Source organism: Dendrobates tinctorius, unplaced genomic scaffold (assembly GCF_039654945.1).
Source record: "Dendrobates tinctorius isolate UK_male_01 unplaced genomic scaffold, ASM3965494v1 ptg000276l, whole genome shotgun sequence".
Classification (NCBI taxonomy): Eukaryota; Metazoa; Chordata; class Amphibia; order Anura; family Dendrobatidae; genus Dendrobates; species Dendrobates tinctorius.
Genome location: NW_027361943.1, coordinates 513,718 through 533,703, shown reverse-complemented (window position 1 = coordinate 533,703; position 19,986 = coordinate 513,718). Strand labels below are relative to the sequence as shown.

The 19,986-nt window shown below is 40.4% G+C and overlaps 1 protein-coding gene across 1 annotated transcript in view; it reads right to left on the bottom strand.

Annotated features, from left to right (window-relative positions):
- LOC141072555 (tyrosine-protein kinase JAK3-like) overlaps nucleotides 1-19,986 on the bottom strand; it is a 635,207-nt gene that overhangs the window by 369,781 nt on the left and 245,440 nt on the right. Inside the window, exons 9-10 of the mRNA XM_073559823.1 lie at nucleotides 8,608-8,719; nucleotides 980-1,163 (exon numbers count right to left, since the gene is read on the bottom strand). Coding sequence (XP_073415924.1) covers nucleotides 980-1,163; nucleotides 8,608-8,719 — 296 coding nt within the window. The remainder of the gene's footprint in view (nucleotides 1-979; nucleotides 1,164-8,607; nucleotides 8,720-19,986) is intronic.

The window sequence follows — 19,986 nt, the reverse complement described above, 5'->3', positions numbered from 1 at the left end:
ATGGAGCTATGATAAGCTCTCTCCGTTAGCCAGGAATCTGCCAGAAAGAGAAAGGAAAAAATCATTAAGTACATGGCTTTTGGAACAATAATATTTATGACAGCTGTTTTGCTGAACAGAAAAAGGAAAAAAAATTAAGGACATGGCAGAACAGTAATATTTATGACAGGCGTTTCGTTTTAAAAATTACGTACCTTAGGGTCACCAGCAGACGTTCCTCAGCAGGAATTGCTCTACGTAGCTGTGTGTCCTGCCTGCTGATGGCTCCTTGGACATGTAGCAGCAAATCACTGAAGCTCTGTTGAGATATCCTCATGTACTCAAAATATTTATCCCGGTTACATGGAGCTCACTGTATACGGAGTGGTAGGCTTCAACAATGAGGTGTTGCCAAAAGCGACGATGACGTCTTATCGGTCTTTCTCTTTTCCTTTCTTGTTCACAAGTAAATGCAAAGTCAAGAAACAAGTTCACATCCAAATCCAGATTATGATAGAAACTCTCCATGCAAAGATCTATCTTGACGCTGGATACAGCAGCAAAAGATGAGGATTTCATCTGTACAAGGGTCTATATACAGAATTTCCATGAGACACGCCCATTGGGCATGGCTTGGGTCAGGGAAATTCTGGAAAAGCATTTTCCTATCGAACGCATGCGCATAAAAAGCACAAATGCATGTAAAAACGCATACAAACACCGTTTTTTTGCCGTCATGCGTAAGCTGATGCGGAAAAAAAGGCTGCGTTTGCATGCGTTTTTGCATGCGTTTGTGATGGCGAATTATACGCTGCGCACATAGACGCAAACGTGAACCTAGCCTAACTCAAAGAAATCTTCTATATGTACGATAAATTATGTTCCATTTTATAGAATTTTATTCGTAAGAATCTGATGTTTAGCATATTAGCAGATATTTTCATTTTGCTTTAAATCAACCATGAATAACTTGGGTTCTCTGTGTTCAAGTTTCAAATACCTTTGGCTCTTGGAGGGAAGCAAGTTGTCAGGCATGTGGAGACACCACCGAGACGCAGATTATTATTCTGGTAATACTCCAAGAGAGTCCGCAAGCTGGTAAAGTAACGGGAGACACCCGCCAAACAAAAAGTATCATTCTTACACTGAATGGAACATCCCTGAAATTCCTTACCCAAAGAGCTCTGTAGAGATAGAAGTAATAAAATTAGCTATAGATACATTTATATGTGTTTCTAGTTTAAGAAAAGAAAACCAAAGAAAAGCTATATACAGTCATCGCCGAAAGTGTTGTCACCCTTGAAATTGTTCCACAAAATTAAGTATTTTTTCCCAGAAAATTATTGCAATTACACACCTTTTGTTATACACATGTTAATTTTCTTTGTGTGTATTGGAAAAACACAAAAAAACGAGAAAAAAGTCAAATTGGAAATATATTTCTCACAAAACCTCAAAAATGGACCAGACAAAATTGCTTGCACCCTTTGGAATAAGTAACTGCAATAAATCTCTTCCTTTATCCATAAACAAGCTTCTTACACCTCCCAACTGGAATTTTGGACCACTCTTCTTTTGCAAACTGCTCCAGGTGTCTCATTTTTGAAGGGTGCCTCTCCCAACAGCAGTTTTAAGATATCTCAACAGGTGTTCAATGGGATTTAGATCCAGACTCACTGCTGGCCACTTGAGAACTCTCTAGCGCTTTGTTTCCATCCATTTCTGAGTGATTCTTGAAGTATGTTTGGGGTCATTGTCCTGCCGGAAGACCCATGACCTAGAACGGAAACCCTGACACTGGGCACTACATTGCAATCCTTTGGTAATCCTTTGGTAATCTTCAGATTTCATGATGCCTTGCACAAAGTCAACATACCCAAAACATCTTTGAACCTCCACAATATTTGATGGTAGATACTGTGTTCTTTTCTTTGTAGACCTCTTTACGTTTTCAGTAAACAGTAGAATGATGTGCTTGGAGAAAGAGGCAGTTTTTCAGCACAACCATACAGGTAAAATCAAATAACTTAAAAAAAAAAAAAAAAATTAAAACATGGTTAGAAAAGAAGAAACCTCATGGCCTGACTCATTGCTTGGCCTGAGAATTGGAGCAAATATCCCAGGAGGGAGAGAAAACACAGATATTACCACTGCACTGAATGAGAATCTATAGAGCGTGATCGTTCTAAGGCTGCTTTTACACTTACCACTTATTTTGTGGCCCATTATTGTGGCCCATATCGCCGCAATTTTTACGGTCTGCCGCAGTAATGGGATGCAAAAAAGCTTGCGGATAGCTGTTTTTCATTTGTCCAATACTATAGAAATAGTATTGAAAAAACAAACGGCGTTCCGCAAAATTCCGTTTGTTTTTGAGGCCCCATTGATTTTCAATGGGGGCCGTGTCCATACGCCGTGAAAAAAATTGAGCAAGCTCGATCGTTTATCACGGATGCAAATACTGCCCTCACGGCCGTACGGCACATGATGCACCGTGGAATTTTTGGGGGCCGATCTATTGGGGCTGCAAAATTGGCCCGCAAAAACATGGTAAGTGTAAAAGCAGCCTAACCTCTACTATTCTATCATCTGTACATTTTGCTATTCTTGCTAAAGGTTTAAATTATATTTTGACTTGTGGTTTTGATCTTTTGAACACTCTTAGGGATGTCAACAAATTTACTAGACTTTTGTTGGTTAAACATTTTTTTCAGAGGAACAATCTACAGCTGTAGCAGTTCCATCTAAAATTGCATCTATTACAACAAATGATGCATCTTTATAATATGTGGAACAGAATGTTATACTTACCCTGTCCGAACTTCAAGACACTGATGATAATACGGATAAGAAAGTCTGATCCCACTATGTCATTCAAATGTGAACTGTCTCCTTACATCAATGATGAGTTAAGATTACGAGTTATGACTAATAAATTTGTCAGATGGCTATAACCTGATAACCCCATTACTCCGATTTTTCACAGACTTCCAAAAGTCCACAAGGACATTTTCCCACCTCCCCTCCATCCTATAATCTCAGACATAAGATTCTCTTAAAGAAAACATTAGCCAGTGGCTAGATGAACATCTTCAACCTCTCATTCCCCATACCCCAGAGTATTTGAGGGATACATCTTCAGTCCTCAAAAGTTTCAATACATTTCAGTGGCAACAAGATTTCCTTTTCGCTATATGTGACGTTATAAATCTTTATTCTTTTTTTTATGCTTCAGTAAGATTTTTTTCCAGACCCTAGCTGCCCAATTGATTTAACATTTTCCCTGTCCTTAGCTATATGTCATGGTGGGAGGATTTTTTTATTTTTTCTTATAAAAATCCCTTTTTTCACGCATAATTTGGTATGGAAGGTATGTGGACGATGTAGTACTGGTATAGCGAGGGGATTCAATTCATTTTCTTGAATTCACTTGGTATTTGATACCAACCAATGAAATTTGCGTTTTACATGCGGTACCCCTTCAATTCAAGCTCCCTTTTTAGACGTGTTTCTCATTTGAAATAATACCACATGCAGAGTTGACACTTCTCTTTATAGGAAGGATACTTTGAAAATATAATTCTCCTATCCACTAGCTCACACCCCAAGCACACTATTCAGGCCATTCCTAGGGATGAATTCACTAGACCGTGACACATTTGCTAAAGCAACAAAAGTTTTTTGGCTGAGACTTCCATTATCAGCCAAAGATTCCTGGATAGAGGTTACAAAAGTGAAACTGAAATATGTCTGCATACAGGTTGCTAGCCTATCGCATTGTAGTTTTCTATTCGAGAAACAATGCTTTTGAATCTACGACGACAGTAACATTTTTAAAATCTTACAGCCCTCAATATAGGGATATAAAAAATATCACCCTTAAATATCTCCCTATTGTGAACCAAGACAATACTTTATGAACCATCATTAAAGGTAGCTGCAGATGTGTAGCCAAAAGGTGTTATACAATAGCAATATGCTGTCTCCCAGTCTATCATGCCTACCTCGGTCTGCCTCCGCTTGGTTGTCTATGAAAGGGTTTTACAGATGCTCTGGGAACAGATGCGCTGTAATTATGCCGTAAACAAAAAAATATTCTTTATTTCAGGACAGAATAAGAATTATCACATCAAGTCATTCCTTAATTGTGAATTGGATCACATAGTCTATTGTACAGAATGTTGAGCTTGTAAAGTTTGCTACATAGGTTATACCGCTAGAAAACTCAAGAAAAGGATATTGGAACACATAGCCAATATTATTGGGAAGAACCAGGGTTATTTAGTAGCAGCAAAACATTTTTTTGCCATTCATAAAGGTGATCTATCTAACTTTCCCTTTTTTGGCATTGAAAAAGTAACCTGTTCTGTCAGGGGTGACAACTTGGAGAAGCAATAGGTGCTACGCGAAGTGTACTAGTAGATCCTAACACTGGATACTACATATCCCAATGGGTTGAATTATAAAAACAACTTTCTTTACATTTATTAACTTTAATTTTCCTTTTTAAAAATATTTGAATCCTGTGTCAGGATCCAGCATGCAGGTACCATTTGCTGCCGTCAACTACATTAGTGTGAACTAGCAAAATATGGCCTCAATATTTTTTTTTGTGTGTGTGTGTGCGCAAATCCATTATTATCTTTTGTAGAAAATATGATAACTGTAAAAGCTCAGGATTTTCTTATGTAATTATTGATATAGAAAAAGAAAGTAAAACATTATCAAAAGTTTTTAAAAAAATGCATTTGAATTAGTAAAGCCACCCCTCAAACTAATTATATGTGTGTGGGTTATGGAAGCATAGGTAGATGCATGCTTTAATTAGACAAACATGCTGCTCTGTTGCAAAAAAAAATCCACTCTGGAAATGGTGTGCCAGTGGGTCTGGAAGTGCTTTGAGTGAGACAATGCATGCCTTTCATCTCCATTTTTAGCCTAACACCACCCTCCACAAGCTTGTCAAAATAATCCGGTGTCAGAATTCAGTATGCAGGCACCACTTGCTGTCTTTAATTCAATTAGTATGAACAAGTAACATTTTACCTTGTCTTTCCGCACTTAGGGTTCTTTTTGTTTTGTCAACATATTGGAAATGTTGCTATTTGCTATTACCTGTATGCACGCGCACACATACAGTATTAATGGGGTTAACTGCATTGGAAACCACGGTTTCTTTTTACGCAAACCTGATCTAATTACTAATATGCACAATAGTGATTGGTTTAATGCATCTTTATATAGATTGTGATTACCTCAATGTGATATCTGTTGACTAAGGGCGTTCCTGTATGCCTGAAATGAGTCAGACCATGAGGTTTCTTCTTTTTAAACATGTTTTAACTTTTTCAATAAAAGTTATTTGAATTTACCTGTACGTTTGTGCTGAAAAACTACTTATTTCTCCAAGTCCTTCAAGCTACAATCAACAGCAGGTGTGGCACCCGCCAGATGCCATTTTCACTGCAATGGATCCTCGCACATTTACAGCATGACCAGCTCTCGACAACCCCCTCTCCCCTACCTTTCATGTCTTCAGTAGAATGATGTGCTTAACCAAAAAGCACTATCTTGGTCTGTCCACAATATGCTTTCTCAGAAGGATTTTGGCTTACTCAAGCACATTTTGGCAAACTGCAATGTAGTTTTTTTTTATATCTCTGTGTCAGCAGTGGGGTCCTCCTGGATCTCCTATAGCATTTAATTTTGTTCATATGTCGACATATAGTTTGTGCTGACAATGATGCAACCTGAGCCTGCAGGACAGCTTGAATTTCTTTGGAATTTGATTGAGGCTGTTTAAAGAAGGAGGACAAATAGGAGTGTTGCCAATTCTTTGATTCATTTGACATCTGGCCACAGCCAAGCCACTATTAGGGCCGTCCCGGTTGGACAGTTTCTGAGGGTGAGGCGGATTTTATCTACTGATCAAACCTTTGAAACACAGGCAGGAGAATTGAGGACACGCTTCGAGTGTCGTGGATATAGTAAGAGGTGTGTTCGATACGGGCATGATAGAGCCAAATCGACTCCATGGAATCATCTTCTGTATCACAAGCAAATGAAGGATAAGGTTGATGATGACATCCGATTTATATCGGAATATAATCTTGAATGGGACAACATCAGGGACATCCTAATTAAGCATTGGGGAATTTTGAGTACTGAGCCCTCTTCTGGGTCCTTTCTTATCTGAGTATCCGTTGTTGACTTCACGTAATGCGAGAAATCTCAAGGACCTCCTAGTTAGGAGCCACTATATTGCACCTTCTACCAGCCTTTTTGGTTCAGAAAGGCCTCTAAAAGAATGTTACAATTTTGGCCAGTGTTTTGCTTGCGCCAATGTCCTGCGAAGTACCTCCTTTTGCTCTGTTGATGGAACAAGGGAGTTTAAAATTAGAGATTATCTCTCTTGCAGTAGTAAAAACTTTTTATACTATGCAACATGTAGTTGCCCACTTATAAATGTGGGATTAACATCTAGGGAATTGAGAGTAAGGGAGCATGTGAGGGACATTGGCGCGGCCAGGACAGTGGTGGACACATCGGAATTAAAAACTATCCCCAGACACTTTAGAAGTGTCCATAATTGTGACCTGAAACAGTTTATGGTGAGGGGGATAGATCTGGTTCACACTGGGATATGAGGAGGGGACATTCAGCAGTTCCTGGCCAGGCGTGAACTAAAATGGATAGTCATGTTGGAAGCTGTGAAACCAGATGGCTTTAATGAATCTTTGAATTTTTCTCCATTCCTGTGAAACATGTTTTTAACTATGGTTTTTCCTCTTTTTATGGAGTTAATTCTTCCCCTTTTTTTAATTGTCCAGAGGTGTATTTCTTGAGATTGCTTGTTTCGGATATGTGATATATGGCATCTGATAATTGAAGATCCACTACCAGTTGATACCTGAAGACTACCATATAAATGTGGATGAATACTGAATTATTGATCAGAGATATAACGGGATTGTCATTTATGGAATCCGTGGGCTGGACCTATGTACGGTATATGGACTTTGAGCTTCGTTATTGTCTATTTATGCTGCAATCTGCAAGTGCTGGTTTGTCTGTGGTGCGCATGCATCCGCTTGCCCCTCTCATCCGACCCTCCTGTCTCGGTCGCGCAATATCTGCGGTGTGTGACTGGTACTCATAGCAACGCTGTGATTCCACTCGTATCGCTGTAGGACCTGGCCGGATCATGTGGTTGTGGGGAGGCGGGCCGTGGTTGTATGCGCCACTCCCACACAGCCAATCAGTGTCCCATTCACGTGATGTACATGTGACAAGGGGATTCTGGGATATAAGGTCCTTTTGGACTAAAAATGAACACCTCCCCTTGAGAAAGCATGCGCTAGTGCAGCAAAACGCGTGTCGGGGATTGTGCAGTTTCAATTCTGTGGACTCCAGTACTGGGTAAGAGAATTGTGTCCTAATTTTTGTGCTGTATACCTTTTGAGCACATTTTTGGTACATTTATGCACAGACAGGTACCATGCTTATATGATCCTAAACATTATATTACCTTCTTAGCAATTGCCACTAACAAATAACTTAAATAGGGAATTAATTCACTCTTCTTAATATATAGATGAGGCAATATGTGCTTTGACAGTTCTTTTCCACTTCCCACATTACCTATATGTGATTACTATTACTGTTCTGGTACTGGATGCCATCTAGTGGTGTCCTTAGTTGTTGACCTTTGTATAGATGTGATTTTTTTTCTATACTATTTTTTATTACTTGAATAAAGATTGTGCATTTATCCTTTTTAAACACTCCTATTTGTCCTCCTTCTTTAAATATGATATTGTTGGAGTGATTTCTTAAGGGGCCAAGTTTGTTTTCTTGGCTTTTCCCTTTAATATGAGTCTGGGTTTATGTTTATTTATCCAACATCTAGACTATCCTAGATTGCAACCTTTCATCAATGTTTCTCTGCCGTCAACATCCAGGGAGATTAGCTACAGTGCCAAGGGTTGCAAACTTATTGATTATGTTGCGCACCATGGTCAAAGGAACATCAAGATATCTGGACATGGACTCATAACTATCAGATTGTTGATACTTTTTAACAATTTTGGTTCTCCAAACCTTAGACAGTTTTCTTCTCCTCTTTCTTTTCTCCATGCTTAGTGTGGTACACACAGACAAACAATGCAAATATTGTGTTAAGTTCTCCCCTTTTTATTTGGTTTCAGGTGTGATTTTAATATTGCCTACACCTGTTACTTGCCACAGGTAAGTTTGAACAATCATCACTTGCTTGAAGCAAAGTTGTTTACCCACAATTTTGGAAAGGTGCCTACATTTTTTCCAGCCCATTTTTGTTTTGGAATTGTTCCAATACACACAAAGGAAATAAACATGTGTATAGCAAAAAATGTGCAATTGCAATAATTTTCTGGGAGAAATACTTAATTTTCTGGACCAATTTCAATAGTTTAAACACTTTCAGCCATGACTGTATGAGAAATCAGAAAGTAAAGTAAGATTAGTGATAAAACAGAATAAAAACCTATGTATATAGAAATATGTCAGTTAACTTAAATTATTTTCTAAGCTATTCCTGAATACCAAAGCAGTTGATATATTGCAATTTTGAGCGAAGTAATGACGTACCTCTAAACATATGGTTAATAGAAACTTGTCATAGTCCTGCGGAGAACTACGAAGTACATAGCTTCCGCTAATGCCTCCATTTAGTTTCAGCTTGTTGATAGCAAACTCTGAGCTAGAAAAAAAGTGTTTTTTTTATTGTAAATAGTAATAGAAGTCATTTTAATAACATATACTTCTTGATAAGAAATGATATTGTAAGTTTATTAAGTATTCAATTTCAAGAATAATTTCAGTACACTATATGTACCATATCTGAAAACAAATTGAATTAATGCGGACCTGGGCAAAATGCAACCTGTGTACTAAGGTAGCCAACTGGCTGGCAACAGTGGCAACCCAACTACATGGCGGCCCCATGCCCTACCAGCATCTCAATTTCACTGATATCTGCAACATCAAGTTGCAAATACTGTTGAATAGAATGGTGCTGCAGGGAGATGCGAGCTCCCTCTTCCACAATTAAAATTGTCCTACTGAGTCTCAGAGGAGCAGGTGCGATGACACCACTGCACAGAGGAAAAACAGCACATCGAAGGAACATACGAAGTGAGTAGTTCTGTTTTATAGTTTTAATTTTCAGTCAGTACTTTAGGAATCTACCATCATACTGTGAGGGGGTCATGATACGGTGTGGGGGAGCATTGGGACATCATAGTTGTGTGTGGTCTGTGGGGGCTATGAAACTGTGTGTAAGGGCTGTGAGACATATTATGTCTGAGGAGGCTGTGATGGCCATCATACTGTATGTCAGGGCTGTGGGTGCGATCATACTGATATCATACTGTGTGAGGAGTTTTAGGTCCATCATACTATATGTGGGAGACTGTGGGGTCCATAATACTGTGTTTGATGAGGGGTTACACTGTATGGATGTTAATTATTAATTATGGTTATTCCTTTTAACTCTCAGCTCTGTACTGGGTATATTTGCTGACATGACATTTAGGTTGTGCTTGTACACTTAGCATGAGTGGATGTATGCCATATGCACTTCCATGAATGGACAAAACAGGTGTTATGTGAGACAAATATATTGTAACAAGACACTCAGGGAGGGGTCATCACATTTCATTTGAAATACTCTCCATTGAGGCGCATCTACGCTCTGGAGCTAATACATGCTCCTGGTGCCCACTATATTCTGGACTTTGACACTAAAGGATAAGCAGCTGACACATGCTTCTGCGGCCTACAGTAACACCGTGTGCACGGGACTGTGGGTCTGTCATACTGTGTGGAAAGTGGTTTGGTCCATCATACAGTGTTTGGGGACTGTGGTAGCCAATATACTATATGTAGGCGGGTGTTAGGTCAATCATACTGTGTTTGGGGTGCTGCAGCATCTATCATACTGTTTGGTGAGCTGTGGGGTCCATCATACTGTTTGTGGGTAGAAATTTTAAACTTTTCATGTTTATGGCTCTTTTAATCCCTTTGAATGAATTGGGACTTTGTGTTTTGATATTTCTAGATTCAGCAGAAATTGTGAGACAAAGTTTCATGCCATATTTACCCATTTCCAAGTATGTAAAATCCGGGGCTAATACACAATCTTGGTGTTAAAAATGTAAACATTTTTCTTCACTGCCCAATGGTATAAAATTCTGTGACTCAACTGTGGTCTGAGAAAAGTAACTTAATGTGTATGCACAATGTAAGTGCATATAAACACATGACCATTAACCAGAGAAAACAAAAAGCAAAAAACACAAATATCCTGAACTAAAAGTAAAAAATATACTGCAAATAATGCATAAAGGTAATAATAATAATAAGGGTATTTAGTAAACATAATTTTGATCAAAATAATGTACAAGCCATCCCGCCACGTCACGGCAACCCTTGTGGGACAGTCCCTACTCTAGTATTTAAAACCTTTTCACTTGCCAAATGGCGTGAATGTGAATAAGGGTCGAGCGGCTGAACCACTTGTAACAGCTTAGGCCAGACTGGATGGCTTTCCCAGCTCAGAAAGAGGGCGGTCACACCCATATATGCACTGAATGCACAATGAAATGAATAAAAAACAAATCTGAACTGAGAAAAGTAATTTAATGTGTATGCACAATGTAAGTGCATATTAACACATGACCATTAACCAGAGAAAACAAAAAGCAAAAAACACAATACTAGAGTAGGGACTGTCCCACAAGGGTTGCCGTGACGTGGCAGGATGGCTTGTACATTATTTTGATCAAAATTATGTTTACTAAATACCCTTATTATTATTATTACCTTTATGCATTATTTGCAGTATATTTTTTACTTTTAGTTCAGGATATTTGTGTTTTTTGCTTTTTGTTTTCTCTGGTTAATGGCCATGTGTTAATATGCGCTTACATTGTGCATACACATTAACTTACTTTTCTCAGTTCAGATTTGTTTTTTATTCATTTCATTGTGCATTCAGTGCATATATGGGTGTGACCGCCCTCTTTCTGAGCTGGGAAAGCCATCCAGTCTGGCCTAAGCTGTTACAAGTGGTTCAGCCGCTCGACCCTTATTCACATTCACGCCATTTGGCAAGTGAAAAGGTTTTAAATACTAGAGTAGGGACTGTCCCACAAGGGTTGCCGTGACGTGGCGGGAAGGCTTGTACATTATTTTGATCAAAATTATGTTTACTAAATACCCTTATTATTATTACCTTTATGCATTATTTGCAGTATATTTTTTACTTTTAGTTTAGGATATTTGTGTTTTTTGTGTTTTTTGCTTTTTGTTTTCTCTGGTTAATGGTCATGTATTAATATGCACTTACATTGTGCATACACATTAACTTACTTTTCTCAGTTCAGATTTGTTTTTTATTCATTTCATTGTGCATTCAGTGCATATATGGGTGTGACCGCCCTCTTTCTGAGCTGGGAAAGCCATCCAGTCTTGCCTAAGCTGTTACAAGTGGTTCAGCCGCTCGACCCTTATTCACATTCACGCCATTTGGCAAGTGAAAAGGTTTTAAATACTAGAGTAGGGACTGTCCCACAAGGGTTGCCGTGACGTGGCGGGATGGCTTGTACATTATTTTGATCAAAATTATGTTTACTAAATACCCTTATTATTATTACCTTTATGCATTATTTGCAGTATATTTTTTACTTTTAGTTCAGGATATTTGTGTTTTTTGCTTTTTGTTTTCTCGACTCAACTGTGGTGTCAATATAATCACTGCACCCCTAGGTGAATTCATTGATAGGTGTAGTTAGTAAAATGGGGTCTGCTTGTGTGGCACCTCAGGGGCTCTACTAAGGTGACATGGCAACATCAGATCAGTCCAGCAAAATCTGATCTCCAATATGGAGCTTCTTCCCTTCTGAGCTTTGCACTGTGTCGCAGAAGTAGTTTTCGACCATTTATCAGGTATCAGTGTACTCAAGAGAAATTGCACAACAAATTTTGGGGTCTATTTTCTCCTATTAACCTTGTGAAAATGCTAAATTTGGGGCTAAAAAACATTTTTTGTGGGATTCTTTTTTTATTTTCAAGGCTCAACGTTATAAACTTCTGTGAAGCACCTGGGGTTTCAAGGTGCTCACCACATATCTAGACAAGTTTCCTGATGGGTCTAGTTTCTAAAATGGTGTCACTTGTCAGGGGTTTCCACTGTTAAGGCACATCAGGAGCTGTCCAAATGCGACATGGCGTCTGCTAATTAATTCAGCAATTTTTCCATTGAAAAAGTCAAATGGCGCTCATTCCCTTTCAAGCCCTGCCATACGCCAAAACAGTACTTTTCCTCCACACATTGGGCATCAGTGTACTCAGGAGAAATTGCACAACAAATGTTATGATGCAATTTCATCTGTTACCTTATGAAAATGCAAAATATGGGGCTAAAAAACATTTTTTGTGGGAAAATTTTTTTTTTTTATTTTCATGGCTCAATATTATAAACTTCTGTGAAGCACTTATGGCGTCAAGGTGCTCACCAGACATCTAGATAAGTTCCCTTAGGGGTCTAGTTTCCAAAATGGTGTTACTTGTGGGGGGTTTCCTTTTAGGCGTCGGATTTCTGTCTTTGCACAGCGAGAGTCCCGAGCCTTACTTCCAGCCGTCTCCCATTCCTCTCCAGCCGCAGAGGAGGTTGCTCAGCAAACTCGACGCTCTGCCCAGACCAGCTCTGTGGGTTTGCTTGCTGCTGCCACCTCTGGCACATCTATGGCAATACATGCTGCTTAGCAGCGAGATTCTCCAGGGACTAAGTCCCCATGTCAGGCCACTGAGCATGCCCGTGGAGTGATCTCCCATTGGAGATCGAAGGTCACATGCTCAGGTCCTGCTCATGTTCGGATTTGCCCATCCGAGAAGCCAGGAAGGTCACGGACGCTCGCGGCTATAAAAGGTTTGCATGGCCGCTCGGCCATGCGCTAGGATAGACTGTATTTACAGACTATGTGGAGTGAGTGATGTATGCACGTATGAATGTCTCTGGTGAATGACTCATTAAGAGACCCCTACCCTTGGTACTCATGTGTTGTGCAGCCTAGCCTGCTAGCGCCCAGGCTTAGGTGTAGGTAGGACAGAGGTTAAGTCAGGCATCAGTCCTCACCAGGGACTCGGCACGCCTCAGTGCACGTGCTCCACTTCATAGCCAGCGTCTATAGCGGCGCTCGCGGTAGCGACGCCGCACGCTCAGTGGGCCTAGAGGGACTCTAACCCCGTGTCCTTGGGGTAGAGTTCTGTGGCCGTACACTGTGCACTCTTTTGGCAGGGCTCTGTGAGCTAAACAGGCTCCGGCATCTACGTTCAGCAGTTGTGCGACTCTGTGCATTAACAGAGTTGGCACCTGTTCACATTGGGTGACGTAACCCACGTGTGACTGTTTTTACGCCTCTCTATTCTTCCGCCATTACCTAGCAGCAGTGTAGCACCTCTGCACGGTGGACCCCGGGCTGCGAACGCACCTACTATTATTTTATAATTCACAATAGGGACAGTGTTCTTTTCTTGATATGCTTCATTTTTCCGTCTCTGAACATAGAGCTGATGTACCTTGCCAAAAAGTTCCATTTTTGTCTCATCTGTCCATAGGACATTCTCCCAGAAGCTTTGTGGCTTGTCAACATGTAGTTTGGCAAATTCCAGTCTGGCTTTTTTATGTTTTTTTTCAACAATTTGTGTCCTCCTTGGTTGTCTCCCATGAAATCCATTTTGGGTCATACAATGATGGATTTTGCGATATGACACTGATGTTCTTTGAGCTTGAAGTTCACCTTCAATCCGTTTAGAAGTTTTTCTGGGCTCTTTTGTTACCAGTCGTATTATCCACCTCTTTGATTTGTCATCAATTTTCCCTTCTGTGGCCACGTCCTTGGAGGTTGGCTACAGTCCCATGGAGCTTAAATTTCTGAATAATATGTGCAACTGTAGTCACAGGAACACCAAGTTGCTTGGAGATGGTATTATAACTTTTACCTTTAACATGTTTGTCTATAATTTTCTTTCTTATCTCCTGAGACAAGTCTTTCCTTCGCTTCCTCTGGTCCATGTTGATTGTGATACACACCACGTCATCAAACAGCACAGTGAGTATTTGCTGGCCCACTCACTGATTCCAAGATTGTAGACACCTGTAATGCTAATTAGTGGACCCACTGTGATTTAACATGTCTCTTTTCTCACATTATTTTCAGGGGTGCCATCATTTCTGTCCAGGCCTATTTCAAGAGTTTTTTGTTTTTTTTTAAATTCTGTGGAAGCATGGTTGAAAAGCAATGACTGACTTTCATTTGTTCATTATCATAGATTTTTTGCTTATTATTATATTTTGTCAGATTAACCCCTTTCCTACAATGGACGTACTATTCCGTCCATGTGACCTGGGACCTAAGTCCCAAGGACGGAATAGTACGTCTAGTGCGATCAGCTGCGCTCACGTGGTGAGCGCCGCTGCTCGCGGCCGGGTGTCAGCTGATTATCACAGCTGACACCCAGCACAATGTGTCAGAGGTGGTCACGGACCGCTCCCGACACGTTAACCCCTGGCACACTGCGATCAAACACGATCGCGGTGTACCAGGGGTTAAAGGGAAGCATCGGCAGGGAGGGGGCTCCCTCCGTGCTTCCCTGAGCCCACCACAGCAGCGCAATGTGCAACGCTGCTGCGGGGGTCTCCTTCCCTGCAGGTCCCCAGATCCAATATGGCGGCGGGGACCTTCGGGGGCCTGCAGGGAGCTGGCTTCCTCAGTGCCTGCAAAGCGCAAGCAAGGAGGAAGCCTGTGTAGTGCCTGTGACAGATTGCTGATCTGTCACAGCAATCTGTGATGTGACAGATCAGCGATCTGTCACAGGACAGTGATGTCCCACCTGGGACAATGTAATAAAGTTAAAAAAAAAAAAAAGTGTAAAAATAATTTTAAAAAAATCGCTAAATAAAGAAAAAAAAATATTCCCTAATAAATTCATTTTTTGGAAATAAAAAAAAAAAAAACGATAAAAGTACACATATTTGGTATCGCCGCGTCCGTAACGACCCGCCCTATAAAACTGTCCAATTAGTTAACCCCTTTAGCGAACCCCTTAAAAAATAAAAATAAAAGCGAAGCAAAAAATAATGATTTATTATCATACTGCCGAACAAAAAGTGCAATAACGCGCAATCAAAAAGACGGATATAAATATCCATGGTACCGCAGAAAATGTGATCATGTCCCGCAAAAAATGAGCTGCCACACAGCATCATCAGCGAAAGAATAAAAAAGTTATAGCTCACAGAATAAAGCGATGCAAAAATAATTATTTTTTATATAAAATTGTTTTCATTGCATAAAAGCGCCAAAACATAAAAAAAGACATAAATGAGGTATCGCTGTAACCATACTGACCCGAAGAATAAAACCGCTTTATCAATTTTACCGCACGCGGAACGGTGTAAGTGCACCCCCCAAAAGAAATTCATGAAACGCTGGTTTTTTGTTCATTCTGTGTCCCAAAAATCGGAATAAAAAGTGATCAAAAGATGTCACATGCCTGAAAATGATACCAATAAAAATGTCAACTCGTCCCGCAAAAAATAAGATCTCATATGACTTGGTGGGTCAAAATATGGAAAAATTATAGCTCTCGAAATGTGGAGATGCAAAAACTATTTTTACAATAAAAAGCGTCTTCTAGCGTGTGACAGCTGCGAAATATAAAAACCGCCATAAATAGTAAATCAAACCCCCGTTATCACCCCCTTAGTTAGGGAAAAATAATAAAATTAAAAGAAAATGTATTTATTTCCATTTTCCCACTTGGGTTAGGGTTGGGGCTAGGGCTAGGGTTAGGGCTAGGGTTAGGGCTAGGGCTAGAGTTAGGGCTGAGATTAGGGTTAGGGGTGTGTTGGGGTTAGGGTTGGAGTTAGAATTGGGGGGTTTCCACTGCTTGGGCACATCAGGTGCTCTCCAAATGCAACATGGTGTCTGATCTCAATTCCAGCCAATTCTGCATTGAAAAAGTCAAAAGGTGCTCCTTCCCTTCCAAGCTCTGCCATGCGTCCAAACAGTGTTTTACCCCCACATATGGGGTATCAGCCTACTCAGGACAAATTTCAAAACAACTTTTGGGGTCCAATTTCTCCTGTTACCCTTAGTAAAATAAAAAATTGGGGGCAAAAATATCGTTTTTGTGAAAAAAAATATGATTTTTTTTATTTTCATGCCCGGGCGTTATAAACTTCTGTGAAGCACTTGGGGGTTCAAAGTGCTCACCACACATCTAGATAAGTTTCGAGGGAGGTCTAGTTTCCAAGATGGTGTCACTTGTGGGAAGTTTGAATACTTAAGCACATCAGAGGCTCTCCAAACGCACATGACACCCGCAGACCATTCCATCAAAGTATGCATTCCAAAACGTCACTACTTCCCTTCCAAGCCAGGACGTGTGCCCATACAGTAGTTTTCTCCCACATATGAGGTATCAGCAGACTCAGGACAAATTGGTCAACAAGTTTTATGGTCCAATTTCTCCTGTTACCCTTGGGAAAATAAAAAAATTGGGGACTAAAAGATCATGTTTGTGGAAAAAATACGATTTTTTTATTTTCACGTCCGGGCATTATAAACTTCTGTGAAGCCCTTGGGGGTTCAAAGTGCTCACCACACATCTAGATAAGTTCCACAGGGGGTCTAGTTTCCAAAATTGTGTCATTTGTGGGGGGTTTCCACTGTTTAGGTACATCAGGGGCTCTCCAAAGGCAACATGACACCCGCAGACCAATCCATCAAAGTCTGCATTCCAAAACATCACTACTTCCCTTCTGAGCCCCGACGTGTGCCTATACAGTAGTTTTCTCCCACATATGGGGTATCAGCGTACTCAGGACAAATTGGACAACAACTTTTGGGGTCCAATTTCTACTGCTACCCTTGGGAAAATAAAAAAATTGGGGACTAAAAGATCATGTTTGTGGAAAAAATACGATTTTTTTATTTTCACGCCCGGGCATTATAAACTTCTGTGAAGCACTGGGGGGTTCAAAGTGCTCAACACACATCTAGATATGTTCCTTGGGGGGTCTAGTTTCCAAAATGGTGTGATTTTTGGGGGGTTTACACTGTTTTGGTACATCAGGGGCTTTCCAAACGCGACATGGTGTCCGATCTCAATTCCAGCCAAAAAAGTCAAATGGCGCTGCTTCCCTTCCGAGCTCTGCCATGCGCCCAAATAGTCGTTTACACCTACATATGGGGTATCAGCGTACTCAGGACAAATTGTACAATATCTTTTAGGGTCCTGTTACCCTTGGAAAAATAAGAATTGAGGGTGAAAAGATCATTTTTGTGGAAAAAATATGATTTTTTTAACTGTACGGCTGTACGTTATAAACTTCTGTGAAGCACTTGGGGGTTCAAAGTGCTCACCACACATCTAGATAAGTTCCTTGGGGGGCCTAGTTTCCAAAATGGTGTCATTTGTGGGGGGTTTCCACTGTTTTGGTACATCAGGGGCTTTCCAAACGTGACATGGTGTCCGATCTCAATTCCAGCCAAAAAAGTCAAATGGCGCTGCTTCCCTTCCGAGCTCTGCCATGCGCCCAAATAGTCGTTTACACCTACATATGGGGTATCAGCGTACTCAGGACAAATTGCACAATAACTTTTAGGGTCCTGTTACCTTTGGGAAAATAAAAATTGGGGGTGAAAAGATAAGTTCCTTGGGGGGCCTAGTTTCCAAAATGGGGTCACTTGTGGGGGGTTTCCACTGATTAGGCACATCAGGGGCTCTCCATACATAACATGGCGTCCGATCTGAATTCCAGCCAATTTTGCATTGAAAAAGTCAAACGTCGCTCCTTCCCTTCTGAGCTCTGCCATGCACCGAAACAGTGGTTCCTCCCCACATATCAGGTATCAGCGTACTCAGGACAAATTGCACAATAACTTTTGCAGTCTGATTTTTCCTGTTACCCTTGGTAAAATAACAAAAATTGAACCTGAAGTTTTTTTTTGTGAAAAAAAGTTAAATGTTCATTTTTTTTTTTTTAAATATTCAAAAAATTCCTGTGAAGCACCTGAAGGGTTAATAAACTTCTTGAATGTGGTTTTGAGCACCTTAAGGGGTGCAGTTTTTAGAATGGTATCACTTTTGGATATTTTCTATCATATAGACTCTTCAAAGTGGCTTCAAATGTGATGTGGTCCGTAAAAATAAAATGGTGTTGCAAAAATGAGAAATCGTTGGTCAAATTTTAACACTTATAACTTCCTAACAAAAAAGTTCTGATTTTCATTCTTTATTTTTAGGCTGTGTTTATTATTTGTTATTCATTTTATTCTTTCTTTTAGGATTGCATTATCTTTATGCCATTTTTATTATGCTGCTTTGTTCACATGTTCATTGACTGGATGAATGGATACATCTTTCAGTGTTCTAATGGATGAATATGATCGTACCATCCCTATGCCCACTGTTAACATGTTATTAGCCTTATGTACCCTGACTGGATGAATTAATACATCCTTCAGTGTCCTAACAGATGAAGATGTGAGAGGTCTTGTACATTATTATGTGATATACTTATACGTTATATTAATGTATGGAGATATTGGGTCTAGGGGGTATCTGGTTTAATATGTTTATTTTTGCATATATTTGCATATATGAAAGCACATTTAGATGTTTTATTTTGTATTATCTATACGATTTATATATATCTACTAGAGTTGAGCGAAACGGGTCGAAAAATTTCAAAAGTCGCCGACTTTTGGTAAAGTCGGGTTTCATGAAACGAAACCTGACCCTAGGGTGAGGTCAGCCACGAGCTCGGCGACTTTAGCGCCTAAGTCGCGTTTCAAAAGTTTGTTTTCCGCCCTTTTTCAGCCAATCAGGATCCACGGACACTGTGGGCAACGTGATGACATAGGCAGGGGTCACCACCATCTTTGAGAAGGGCATGCAAGTGATTGGCTTGCTTTGGGGGGCGTCACAGGGGGTATAAAAGGGCGTGCACGCCGACCGCCATGTTACTCATGCTGATCTCAGAATAGGGAGAGCTGGTGCTGCTGCTGATTCTGTAGGGAGAGCGTTAGGCAGGGAAGAAGACACCAAAAACTGCTTCTGCTGCTAGCGATTTTGCCTGTACAACACACCAGTCACTGTGTGTGCAGTGCAAGTAGAGGCTATATTTTGCTGGATCAGCTGTGTTGGTTATTAGGCTGCCTTATAAGGCTTCCTGATAGCTGCATTGCTGTTTTCCCACTGCTCTGCAAACTGCTTTTTTAAAAGCAATCCAAATTTTTTTTTTTGTCCTGGTGAGGTACTGAGCGTGCATTTTTTCACACCATACAGCGGTGTACGCTCCTCACACAATACCGTGTAATGGCTGTTATCACGGCCACAGTGAAGCTATCATTGTGTGACTCTGTAAGAATAAGTCGAGGACATGTTCCGTTCTTACAGACCTCCACCTTCTAGTTTTGTCTGTTTTTCAAACAGTTAAGTATATTTGCTGTTTGATCACATTCAAAACTATAGAGAGACAGCGTGTGTCAGTCCGTATACTTAAAAAACACGAAGCTTGACAATTTTACAGACACCGGACAGCGGTGTATGTGCACGCTCCTCTATCAGTACCGTGTAACGGCTGTTATCACGGCCACAGTGAAGCTATCTGTGTGTGACTCTGTAAGAATAAGTCGAGGACATGTTCTGTTCTTACAGACCTACACTCTAGGGAGATTCCTATTCTACCCAATTCTATATACACCTTGTAGTTTGTCATACACTAGCCAATTTCTGCCTGTGACATAGCGGTGTGATATTCACTGGGCCTCACACAATCCAACAGTGTCCACAAGTGTGTTCAGAAATTCTACATCTCCCCTGTCCTATAGTGACATTTTTCACACCTGCGACATTGAGCCTGTGACATAGCGGTGTGATATTCACTGGGCCTCA